Here is a 12,981-nt window from a genome sequence, read left to right as displayed (position 1 = left end):
TGTTAGGTGTTTTTCATGCAGACTTGCTGGGCCGAAGGGCCTCTTCTGTGCTGTATTATTCTGTGATTTTGTGATACGTGTATGAAGGGATATCGGAGGTTAATTTCAGCTGTTGATCTGCTCATTGGTTAATTATTTACATGTGGGTAATAGTGCCCATTTCCCAATACAGTGAGTAAGTGACGCAGCTCTTACTATATGTAAGTGTAAAAACTGTGCGTAGTAACTGCAGCACAGGTATAGGTATTCCCAGGGTCTTATAACTGATACCAAGTGAAGAAGCATCTCGCCAGGGCCACTATGTGCTGGGTTATTTTCAAATATTTGAATTCAACCATCCTTCCAGCGTGCATGTGAAATGGTTAACCTCCCCCCCCCCTTATAGAAATCAACCACACTGCCAGGATTCTACAATCAGAACGGGCAACAGGATCTGTACTTCGCACCTCGAGCACCGCCTTAGCCATGTTCCCGCCTGCCCATCTCCACACCACCGTCATTGATGGGCAGTTGGTTGAGCTGTTCAGCTAACAAGGCCCCAGGTTGAAACCTATTGCGTTTTGGAGCAGGTAACGGTGGGCCCATTAGCATCACATTAGAGATTAGAGGTCACAAACAGCTGTCTTTATCCATAACTGGCTGGAGCAGACATGTGATCAGCTAGAACCATTCTGTAAAACAAAAACGTACTTAAATGAAGTAGCTAGGCTGACGGAGATGCACGTATGCCTTTCTTCCTGTCCTGTGTCTGGGACAAACTTGAAGACAGCATTGCCCCATTGGACATCACAGCTGCCCATGATACAATGTGGTACATTGGCCTGTTGCCAAAGCTGTCCAGAGTGCTTCCAACCTCGGTCAGGACAGCTACTGAAATACCCCTTCATAACAGATGATTCAGAGTCCACCTTTGACAAGGACGAAATGCATGGAGAAGACAGGCCAATGGAATATCGCAGGGTTCAGTGCTAGCCCCAACCCTGATTAATATATATGCAAAGGGAAATAAAGAGGTAAAAGTCAGCACCACGATAAAAAAGGAGCTCTGGTTTTGCCTGAGTCCAGAGTTCAGAATCTTAAATCCAATGGCATATTCCTCCATAGTGTAGCAGGCTGATTGTTGTAGGAGGAGGTGGTGGCATAGTGGTATTATCACTGGAACAGTAATCCAGAGACCTAGGGTAATGCTCTAGGGACCCAGATTTGAATCCCACCATGGCAGATGGTCAAGTTTGAATTCAGTAAAAGTCTGGGATTAAAAGTCTAATGATGACCATGGAAATATTTGTTGATTGTTGTAAAAACCTATCTGGTTCACTAATCTGGTTCAGAGAAGGAAATCCGCCATCCTTGTTTTGTAAATAAATCTAGAGTTCGCAAAAGATTTTTTCCAATTAAGGTGAAATTTAGCATGCTCAATCCACCTACCCTGCGCATCTTTTGGGTTGTGGGGGTGACACCCAGGCAGACAAGGGGAGAATGTGCAAACTCCACACGGACAGTGACCCAGGGCCGGGATCGAACCCGGGTCCTCGGTGATGTGAGGCAACGGTGCTAACCACTGCACCACCGTGCCGCCCTGGAAATCGACCACCCTTACCCAGTCTGGCTTACATGTGACTGCAGACCCACACAGCAATGTGGTTGACTCTTAAGTTCCCCCCACTGAACCGGCTGAGCAAGCCGCTCAGTTCAAGGACAATTAGGGATGGGCAACAAATGTTGGACCAGTCAACGATGCCCAAGTCCCAAGAACAAATTTTTAAAAGTGGCTTGCCAACAACCACAACCAGCAACTCTATCTATGCCGATGACATCTGTTGCCACCCAAGCTCTGGTAGGATCTGGATGCAGTGCCAGAGAGTGTGATGGAGACAGCTAAAGGGTTGAAAAATATATTAGATAAGCATCTGAAGAGAAAAAATATTGTGAGCCGACAAGGAAAAGGTGGGGGATTGAGACAAGCTAATTTGCTTTGTCGAGAATGAGACAGTTGTGTAGTGGTAATGTCACTGAGCTAGCATTCCAGGGGCTTAATCTAGTGCCCGGGGCATGGGTTCAAACCCACCATTACAGCTCGTGGAATTTAAATCCAATTATTTTTTTAAATATCTGGATTTGAAAGCTGTTTTTAGTAATTGTTGCCATCATTAACTGCCCTCTGAAATGGCCCAGCAAACTATTCAGTTCAAGGATGGGCAACAAATAATGGGCTTGCCAGAGATACCAAAATTCTTGAAAAAACATTTTTTTAAACAAAGGACTGAACCCTTTTGTGCTGTTACCATTCTGTGAATTCAAGATGATTGAAGGAAAACCCATCGGGCGGAGTCTCCCGTTCTCGCCAGTGGTGGGACCTGTTGCAAGCGAGGACGGAAAATTTGGCGTTCCTGCCAAACCTCCATTCACTCTCAGCGACGCTGGAAAATCCCAGCTTCAAAGGAGGACAGAAGATTTGTGTCACACCGGGGAGTGTGACCCTCCCTGCCAGAATTTACTTTCTGTGCTATGCCTAAGGAATGCTGAAGACTATAAAGACTGAAATATACGTTCTCACCAGATATTACAGAGCAAAACAAAGAGGTTGTCTCGGTGATGCTCTCTGTTTCTCCCTGGAATGTTCCTGTCGTATTAAAGTTGGGAATGTTTTTTTTTGTGCAACTGCATGTCATGTGGAATTCCGAGCTTGGCATTTTCCGAAAAGACACCTAAGTATGCTCTATATATACACATGTGTTTATTGTTTTCACATGATTTTATCCAAGAGCACCAACTTTTATACATTATAATTAGCCAAGCGCACAAAGCGCCGTCCTGTTTACAATTCATCATGGAATATGGCAACATTACTCACAGCTTCTATTGTTCTTGGATGCGGTGCAGAAATATGACTTCTGTGTTCTTGGCTGCATTAGCAATTGAAATTGACACACATTTTAATTTTAAAGATTGTAATACGGAGCAGACGTAGGCCATTGGCCTCTCAAGCCTGTTCCACCATTTGATCTGATCATGACTGATCTGATTGTGGCCCCAACTCCACTTGCTTGGGCGGGTGGGGGTGGGGGGGAGGGCAATAACCATTGACTCCCTTGTCAACCAAGAATCTGCTTAACTGAGTCTTAAAGATATCCAATGACCCAGCCTGGGGGAAGAGAATTTCACAGATCAACGACAAGAAAAACAATTCTCCTCATCTCCATCTTAAATGGAAGACCCATATTTTTTAACTGTGTCCATTTTAGATCTAGGGTGCAATTCAGCAGCCTCGTCCGAGCTGACTTGGTGTCGGGATGAGGCCATTAAATCTTGCGAGAGGCCTGCATCGAGAGTGATGACGCTCAAAAGGTCATAGGCAGCACGGTAGCACAATGGTTAGCATTGTTGCTTCACAGCGCCAGGGTTCCAGGTTCGATTCCCGGCTTGGATCACTGAATGTGCGGAGTCTGCACGTTCTCCCTGTGGGTTTACTCTGGGTGCTCCGGTTTCCTCCCACAAGTCCCGAAAGACAGGCTTGTTAGGTGAATTGGACATTCTGAATTCTCCCTCTGTGTACCCGAACAGGCACCGGAATGTGGCGACTATGGGCTTTTCACAGTAACTTCATTGCAGTGTTAATGTAAGCCTACTTGTGACAGTAAAGATTATTATTAGTATATTAGATTCAACTGAATCTCATGGCGTGATCTAGACCTCGCACTTGTAGGGCGAGGTCCAGGTGTGCATATTTAAATGAGATATTAGGCTCATTTAAATATTCACTCGCCCGAACACCTGGAGCCCAGGCTTCACCGGTCGCACCAACGAGGCCTCAAATAAGCGTCGTTTGGTACTGGTTCACAAAGTCATGAACCAGTTGAGGTGGCACCTCGGGATGTATCGCTGGGGAGTTGCGGCCCCGAGTGGTCTGGTACAGGGCAGGGTGGTACCCTGGCACCTGGGCACCTTGGCACTGCCATCCTGGAACCTTCGCACTGCCACCAAGGAACCCTGGAATTGCCACCCTGGCACAGGTAACGCTGCTAGTGCAAAGGTGCCCAGGTGCTAGGTTGCCTAAGCCAGGGTTCGGCCCAAGGGGTCTTACCAATAAAAGGTGGGGAAGAAGGGGCTTGAGGACACTGGAAAAGGTAGGTTGGGTGAAGTGGTGGTGGGGGTCCGAAAGCCATGGTGGGGCTGCAGAGGGAGGGGTTGAAAGATTGGGGCTGCCTTTAAAAATGGCACCTCAATCCACGAGTAATCTTCCTGCACTGATGAGCTGAGCACACAGTGCAGGAAATGACTTAAAGAGCGGCCTCAATGGGGAGATCCTCACCGAGGCCAAAAAAATGGTGCTGTTTAAAGCGGGGTCTTCCTTGGTGCTGCAGGCACAGACAAAAATCCCACTAAACCTGCCGTTTAGCAGACTTTAAACAGTTAACATATATGTCTGAGTTTTGCATTCTTAATGGTGATAGTAACTCATTAAAATGGTGGATCACAATTGGCATACTAATTGGAAAAGCTAAACTTTGCTCTCGGGGCAGCGCGGTGGCACAGTGGGTTATCCACGATGCCGAGGTCCCAGGTTCGATCCCAGCTCTGGGTCACTGTCCGTGTGGAGTTTGTACATTCTCCCCCTGTTTGCGTGGGTTTCGCTCCCACAACCAAAGATGTGCAGGGTAGGTGGATTGGCCACGCTAAATTGCCCCTTAATTGGAAAAAATGAATTGGGTATTCTAAATTTATTTTTAAAAATTTTGCTCCTAACTCCCCACATTTGTGCATCATCAAAACTGATACCATGAAACATCTTTTCCATATTTATGGTAGATATTTCTTGTATTTGCTACAACCTTTGGCTCTCCATAATACCTGGTACCGTATCTGAACACCTCATCCCCAAGCCGATGTTTGTAATTTGATAAATAGTCACCAACTTCTCTCCATCTTTCTTTTCAGCTTTCTCCATATCGTGAACTTGACAGTAGTTATTGTCTTAGAATAGAATCCTAGAATCCCTACAGTGCAGAAGGAGGATATTAGGTTCATCGAGTCTTCACCGACCCTCTAAGAGTATTTCACTCAAGCTCACTCATCTGCCCCGAGACCATTCACTCCTTAATCTAACCTACAGATGTTTTTGGACACTAAGGGGCAATTTAGCTTGGCCAATCAACCTAACCTGCATCTGCACATCTTACAAATGTGGGAGGAAACCAGATCACCCGGAGGAACCCCACGCAGACACAGAGAAAGTTCAAACTCCACAAAGTCAGTGATCCAAGGCCAGAATTGAACCAGGTTTCTGATGCTGTGAGGCAGCAGTCCTAACCATTTTTCAGCCATGTCGGCCATTTATTATTTTCTATGTTATTAAAACAGGACAATTAGCACAGATGCATTTAGGGGAAAGCTCGCTAAGTACATGAGGGAGAAAGGAATCCTCAACTGAGGATTCCCCTCCTCCATGGTCGACAGGGCCTTGACCTCATCTGTCACATCTTCAACACTTCTACTCTTACCCTTTCCCCTCCCTCACAGATCCATTAAAGGGTCTTCCTGCTCCTCAACCTCCATCACACCAGCCTAAACTTTAAATGGACTCTGCCATTTCTGCCACTTTCAGCACAATCGCCCCACCAGACACATTTTCCTTTCCCTTCAGCTTCCAGCATTTAGACTGGTCTGTTTCCTACATGACACCCTGGTGCACACATCAATCACCCTCAACATCCACTCACTATCATGTAGCACCTGCTGGCGTCAACACTGGTGATGCAACACCTGCCCTCTTCCCTTCCACCATCCAAGGCGCAAACACTCCTTCCAGGTGAAACAGTGATTTACTTGTTCTATTTTAAATTTAGGATACTAGATTTGCTGATTGTGATGTTGGCCTCCCCTACATTGAAGAGGCTAAATACAAATTGGGTGATTGCTTTGGGATGAACACTTCCTTTCTGTCCATAAGCATGACCCTGAGCTGCGCTCGCTTGTCACTTCAATCCTCCGCCCCATCGCACGGCTGTGTCTTAGGCTTCCTACACTGCAATGGACTAATGAAGCTGTACAGAAGCTTGAGGAGCAATACCCCATCTTTTGATTAGGCAATTTGCATGCCCGAGTTGAACAATTTCAGATTGTAACCACTGATCCCGTTTTCTCACACGGTAGGTGCTGGTAATGTTTTTGCTTTTGCCATTTTCTGATCTCCTCGACTAATCTTTTGTTTCTATTATTGTTCCCTTATCGGCATTACATATAAGAGCTGAAAACACATAAAACTGGTCAGTTGGGAGACAGGAGCTTAGCTGCATCAATTATCAGTCTCAAGATTATATATGATTAAAGCCGATAAGGGAAAATAAGTTGCTTTCTTCATTTACCAAGATGTTTTGGCTTTTTGATTGTAGCAGGCCAGTATATAAAACCTGACACTGTGATAAAGGCTGGCACCTGTTCCACAACCTGTGAGGATTTCCAACAGATTAAACAGGCAGTACTACAGCTAAAACAGAAGGTAAAGAGATTACAATGAAATGAAAGTGTTTTTTCTTCAACGTGCTTAGTGCCATGGTAAATATTACAGGATGTAAGATATATTGTTACATGGATAACATTATTCAGTCACAATAAAAATGTCACCACCAGCATAATTGTAATACTGTTTTGGCTCTCAGTACCAGAGTCAACTAGATGTTTTCATGTTAAAAATGTTGAGAACTTGTCAAATAGCTTTTTTTATTGAAAAGGCGAATGAAAAACAATTTTAACTCTGGCCGTGATTTTCCAGTTGCAATTCGCTTCTCCTGCCGGCAGCGCACCCCCACCAGCGGGTTTCCCGGCAGTGTGGGGTGGGTGCTATGGGAAAGCGCACTGACAAGCGGTGGGAGTATAGGATCACACTGCCAGCAAATGGCACGCCGCCGAGAAACGTGGGGCTGGGGGACCGGAGAATCCACCCCTGTGTTTTCCAGCAGCATTAGGCAGAATTACATCAAATTCCCTGGAGCAGGTAGCACCAGGGACTGCCGGAAGCTGGCTGCTTAATGTAATTGAGGAACGCTGAGCAGGTATACTAGCGATCTCTACCCCTGGGAAAACAACAGAAGGTTTCAAAGCATCACTACACAACTGAGTTTCCCCTGTGTGCATAACACCCTTTACGTTGATGAGTCATAGCATTCCTGAGGAGGCCCGAATCGATTTGCAGCCTGCTGTTGAGTTAACCGATCTGAGTTTAACCAGGCAGTAGGAATTACATAATTACCCTCAGTGATAATGCGCTATGATATCACAGCAGCTTCATGGATTCAGTTTTAATAACAGGTTCATGTATTAATTAACGTAACCTTGAAATTTAATTTTCTTCAGCTCACTTTACTGCCTGACAATATTGCTGACATTAGTAAGCAGAGATCAAACAGCAACAAGTTATTTGCATCTAACAGTTGCAATTATAGACTACTTGGACCGCCAGGGCCTTCAGGTAAGAAACATCCTTCATAATTTGTTCTCTGTCCTATGTGGTATAGGCATGATTTTTGTTCACCTGCAAGTGAGTTGCATTGTCCATTAGGAGTGGATGTGGGAGGTCGGCACGGTGACACAGTGGTTAGCACTGCTGCCTCACAGTGCCGAGGACCCGGATTCGATCCCGGCCCCGGGTCACTATCTTTGTGGGGTTTGCAGATTCTCCTCATCTCAGTTTTAAATCATCAGTCTGAGGCTCTCTGATTCTAGTTTTTCCTAGTTTTCCTAGCTTTTCCTACTCATGGAAACATTCTCTCCACGCCCATTCTATCTAAGCCTCTCAGTATCCTGTAAGTTTCAATAAGATCCCTCCCTTATCCTTCTAGACTCCAACGAGTACAGACCTAGATTCCTCAACTGCTCCTCATATGACAAGCTCTTCATTCCAGGGATCATTCTTGAGAACTTCCTCTCAATCCTTTCCAAGGCCAGCACATCCTTCCTTAGATACGGGACACAAAACTGCTCACAATACTCCAAATGAGGTTTGACCAGAGCCTTTTACAGCCTCAGAATTTCATCCCTGCTCTTGTACTCTAGCCCTCTCAACACGAATGCTAACATTGCAATTGCCTTTCCAACTGCCGACTGAACCTGCATGTTAACCTTAAGAGAACGGGCAGGATTCTCCGACCCCCCACTGGTCGGAGAATCGCCATGGGGGGGGCAGTGTGAAATCCCACCCCGCCGTTCTGACGCCGGCTGCCGAATTCTCCGGCGCCGGTTATTTGGCGGGGGCGGCGATCATGTCGCGCCTGTTGGGGGCCTTTGGCGGTGGCCACCCCCGGCGATTCTCCGGGCCCCGATGGGCCGAGTGGCCGCCCGCTTTTGGCCGGTCCCGCTGGCGTGAAATACACAAGGTCCATACCGGTGGGACCTGGCTCTGAGGGTAGCCTGCGGAGTACTTGGGAGGGCATGGGGGGATCCGGCCCTAGGGGGGCCACGATGGCCTGGCCCGCGATCAGGGCCCACCAATCTGCGGACGGCCCTGTACTGTGGGGGCACTCTTTCCCTCCGCGCCGGCCTGTGTAAAGCTCCGCCATGATCGGCACGGAGAAGAAACCCCCTGCACATGCACAGGGATCACGGCAACAGTCCTGCGCATGTGCCAGAACACGCTGGCGCTCCCGCGCATGCGCCAACTCGCGCCGGCCGGCAGAGGCCCTTCGGCGCCGGTTGGCACGGCGCCAACCACTCCAGCGCCGGCCTAGCCCCCGGAAATGCGGCCCATCGCCGGAGTGGTTTACACCACTCTTTGGAGCCGGTACGGCCCGCCCGCCAGTTGGGGGAGAATCCCGGCCAAGGACCCACAAGTCTATTTGGAAATGTTGTTCTTCAGACCGGCATATATCTTAGACAGCACTGATCACAATTACTTCTTTGACAAGGTACATAGCATTTCTGAATGTTGTTTGATATGTGTCACTGACATTAGGTATTGCACTATTATTCTCATTTTGTCATGTATCATTACATTCAGGACATTATCTTCAGGCACCATCTCTTTAGAATCCTGAGAATTTTCATTCTTTTTGATGTACAATAGATTTTAGTGTACTGACCAACTATGATTTCTGTGGGATTTTCATATGCCCCATCTCCATCTCAAAAATACACAATTTTTGAATTGAATTCAGGCCATTTAATCATAGAATTGACAGTGCTGAAGGAGGTCATTCAGCCTATCGGGTCTGCACCGGCTCTTGGAAAGAGCACCCGGCCCAAGCCCACACCTCCACCCTCCCTGTAACCCAGTAACCCCACCCAACCCAACCCTTTTGAACACTAAGGGCAATTTAACATGGCCAATCCACCTAACCTGCACATCTTTGGACTGTGGGAGGAAACCAGAGCACCCGGAGGAAACCCACGCAGACACGGGGCGTAGTTGCAGATTCCGCACAGACAGTGACCCAAGCTGAGAATTGTACCTGGGACCCTGGAGCTGTGAAACAACTGTGTTAACCACTATGCTACCGTGCTGCCCTGTTTGCCACTACTTTTCAGGCTCCACCCAACCAGTGACAACTGCCAATGACAAATTCCTTCTAATCATCAACACCTTGGTTTCTGTCTTTATCATCTTGGGATCAATATTATCCTTTCCACAATTAGGAGCAAAAACTGCACATTGTTCTGCATTTGGCATCTCATGGGAAAAAAAGCATGTCATATTACTCCTCTCTTTATCATCCATTATTTAACACAACACCTTGAATTATGTCACAAGACCTTTAACAAACATCTTGAAATGTTTTTCCAATGTTATCCAACCTGTTAATTGTTTTAATTGATATTGTACAGGCTTGCTGGGTCCGAAGGGAAGCCCTGGTCCAAAGGGCCAGCCAGGACATCCAGGACCATCAGGACCCAGAGGAATGATGGGACCAATTGGCCCTTCGCCTGACATATCTCACATTAAACAGGGAAGAAGAGGGGCAGTGGTCAGTATTTTTTCTTCTGAAACACAAAGTTTTCCTCAAATGCTGCATATAATTAGTTGACAAACAACACGGCGTGTCAAATAATATTGAGATAACTTTCAATCTTACTGGGAGCGATGGAATCAATTAGAAATCAGTGGTTGTACTGTGATGTGGAGTTATGCCACATCATTAACAGGCCAGAGGTTCTGAGTGCAAGTCCTATCATGGTAAAGTGTGAAGTAAAATTCATTCAATTCGGTAAATTATGGGCTGCCCAGAGCCCCTGACCAAATATCGAGATTCCAGTAAAACGCAGTAAAATTGCATACAGCCATTTAACTTGTTTCGCTGAGAGATAACTTGATTGAATGTCAATTCAGCATTTAAACATTCCACAGGCTTGTTCTCTTGTGTATCTCACAAACAGGTTGTGTTTCAATGGATTAGATGGATCATGGTGGTGAGTGAAGGTGGTTTCCAAACGTTCTTGGTGCCCAAGGCCTCCAGGAGTTCTTAATCCAGCGTAGCACAGAAAAATGAAATAAAATCAGACAAGGCAGAGCCCATTGACTCTTGCTGAAAAACATACACGCATAAATGTTGAATGATGACAAGATCATCCTTCATAGTGAAATAGGCTACCCACTACCATAGGCTTAGCTCACAAAAGAAGAGTGGCCACTTGGAGGAGGTTCTTGATTTGTCAATTCGTAATTTGATTATTGTTGAAAAAAGAGACCTCTCGAATCTTTTTATCTTGCACTCATCAGGACACTTTGCATGATGATCAAGACTTGCCACCATTGCATGAACAGTATTCATTGAACTTATGAACTTGGAAACTCAAGCAGTTTAGTTCAGTTTTACTGACACCATAGGTGGGATTCTACGATCCTGAGGCTAAGTGTTGACGCCGTTGTAAACGCCATTGCGTTTCTCGACACCGTCAACATGGCCTCAGGAGCAATGATTCTGACCCCTACAGGGGACCAGCATGGCACTGAAGTGACCCACGCCACTCCAGCTACCGATCCCAGTGTCAGATGGGCGCCGCGGGTCTGCACATGCGCAGTGGGAGCGGCGCAAACGAGCGCATGTGCAGTGGGACCAGCGCGATTGCCGCGCATGCGCGGTAGCTCCCTTCTCCACCCTGGCCCCAGTGCAACATGGCGTAGGGCTACAGGGACTGGCGCGGAACAAAAGAGGCCCCAGCCCGAGAGGCCAGCCCGCTGATTGGTGTGCCCCGATCGCGGGCCAGGCCACAGCGGAGGCCCTCCCCAGGGTCGGACACCCCTCCCCCCACCAGACCGCCCCCGGGTGCATTCACACCGCGGTGCCGCCGGGTAAGACCAGGTGTGAATGGCGCTGGTGGGACTCGGGTATTCTGCGTGGCCGCTCGGCCCATCCTGGGCCGAGAATTGGTGGGAGAGCCGTGTAAAGGGACTCCGACCGGCGCCACGCCAACTTCGCTGGCACCAGTGGCGCCGATTCTCCGCTCCCTGGAGAATCGGCGGACTGGCGTCGTGCAGTTCGCGCCCGTCCCAGCGATTCTCCAGCCCGGCCTCGGCTGAGGGAACCCTGCCCCATGTAAGCTCAAATTGATAGTGTTGCCATGGGATCCCCTCAACGGTTTGCTCTCTCAAACATCTTTATTGAGTTCCATGAGAAGCATGTCTTCATCTATGAGAAGCGTGACTTTGATGGAACAAGACCTAACCTCCTACTTCTTCCATGTTTCCAACATGTGAATGATATGTTTAAATCTGCAACTGCATGAAGCAATGTATTTTCATGTCTTAATTGGTTCCATCGTGCACTCAAATTCACATTTGAAATGGAGCAATCAAATGAATTCCCCTTTCTTTGACATACTAATTGAGAATCTTTCCTGGGGTTGTCTACCACAGTTTAGTGCAAGCCTACCTTCGCTAATCAATACACGCATTGGAATTCTTACAGTTACACAAGCTAGAAAATAGATTTGATCAGCAACTTGTAAATAGGGCCCGAGCCATTTGTTCACCATGGAAGCTTAATGCTGAAATAGGCTGCTTCAAATACATCCTGCGGTAAAATTACTACCCCAATCAGATTACTTCATTTGTATATCATGCAAACTCACAAACGGACCAAAGGCCTTTATGTCAGCCCTGAAAAGTGCCCAGTCTACTTTAGATTACCCTGAAGGGAAAGTTATCTCAAATAATTGAGCAACGGGTGATGCTAGTTGTTTCCCATTGCTACTATGCAGTAGCAACACCAGTGGTATTCACCACTAATAAGGTACTGCCATTAAGCCAAAAAGATGTCTGCCTTTAACACAGGTGTGTAATGTGATATATGAATTTTAGTGCCAGAGTGATGCTAGGTATTTAAGCCGTACATCCCAAAGACTGGTGGATGATATCAAACGGCATGTCCTATGTCCAAACGGCTGTTCGCAATGGGCAAGGGACAGACCGTACCCAACCAGACCGTGCCTGCAAAACTCAAAATACAGTGTTCAACTTCAGGTGTGATCTCACAATTGGATAACATTTTCTTAATAATCCTCGGAGTGTCATGAATTATGCTGACAACCAATTTAAGATTGTCAGCTGGGCTCACATTATGGCACATTTGTGTGTACTGGAGCTACATGTATTAATATACAGGGGCCAGTTCTTTGCAGACAGAAAGGACATGTACATGCATTGCGCTTGTTTCAGCCAAGCAAAATAAATGACAGCCATTCGTTGATTCAGTCGACAGGGCAATGCGATTACTACCCCAATCAGATCATTTCATTTGTATATCATGCAAACTCACAAACGGACCAAACAGGGTCAAATTTGGTTTAAATTTCAAACGATATTTGGCAGTTATCTGTCTGTCAGATCCATTCTCTATGCAACACTTCTACCAAAGTCCACTTGACAACAAATCAGCATTCTCTTCTCAGACATATTAATTGTTGTTTTCTCCTCATTCTGGTATTCTTACGAAGTGCAAAACGAGAAGCTTTGACTCTCTCTTTCCTCAGCAATAATTAAGTTCTGTACTA

At 46.7% G+C, this 12,981-nt stretch overlaps 1 protein-coding gene across 2 annotated transcripts in view; it reads left to right on the top strand.

The window, feature by feature from the left end:
* Positions 1-12,981, top strand: part of ccbe1 (collagen and calcium binding EGF domains 1) — a 379,619-nt gene that overhangs the window by 349,418 nt on the left and 17,220 nt on the right. For both annotated transcript variants that reach the window (XM_038790609.1, XM_038790608.1), the window contains exons 6-8: positions 6,393-6,499; positions 7,354-7,468; positions 9,817-9,956. In XM_038790609.1, the coding sequence (XP_038646537.1) occupies positions 6,393-6,499; positions 7,354-7,468; positions 9,817-9,956 (362 nt within the window). The remainder of the gene's footprint in view (positions 1-6,392; positions 6,500-7,353; positions 7,469-9,816; positions 9,957-12,981) is intronic.

This window comes from Scyliorhinus canicula, chromosome 3 (assembly GCF_902713615.1).
Source record: "Scyliorhinus canicula chromosome 3, sScyCan1.1, whole genome shotgun sequence".
NCBI classification, from domain to species: domain Eukaryota; kingdom Metazoa; phylum Chordata; class Chondrichthyes; order Carcharhiniformes; family Scyliorhinidae; genus Scyliorhinus; species Scyliorhinus canicula.
This window is presented reverse-complemented; position numbering and strand designations above follow the sequence as displayed.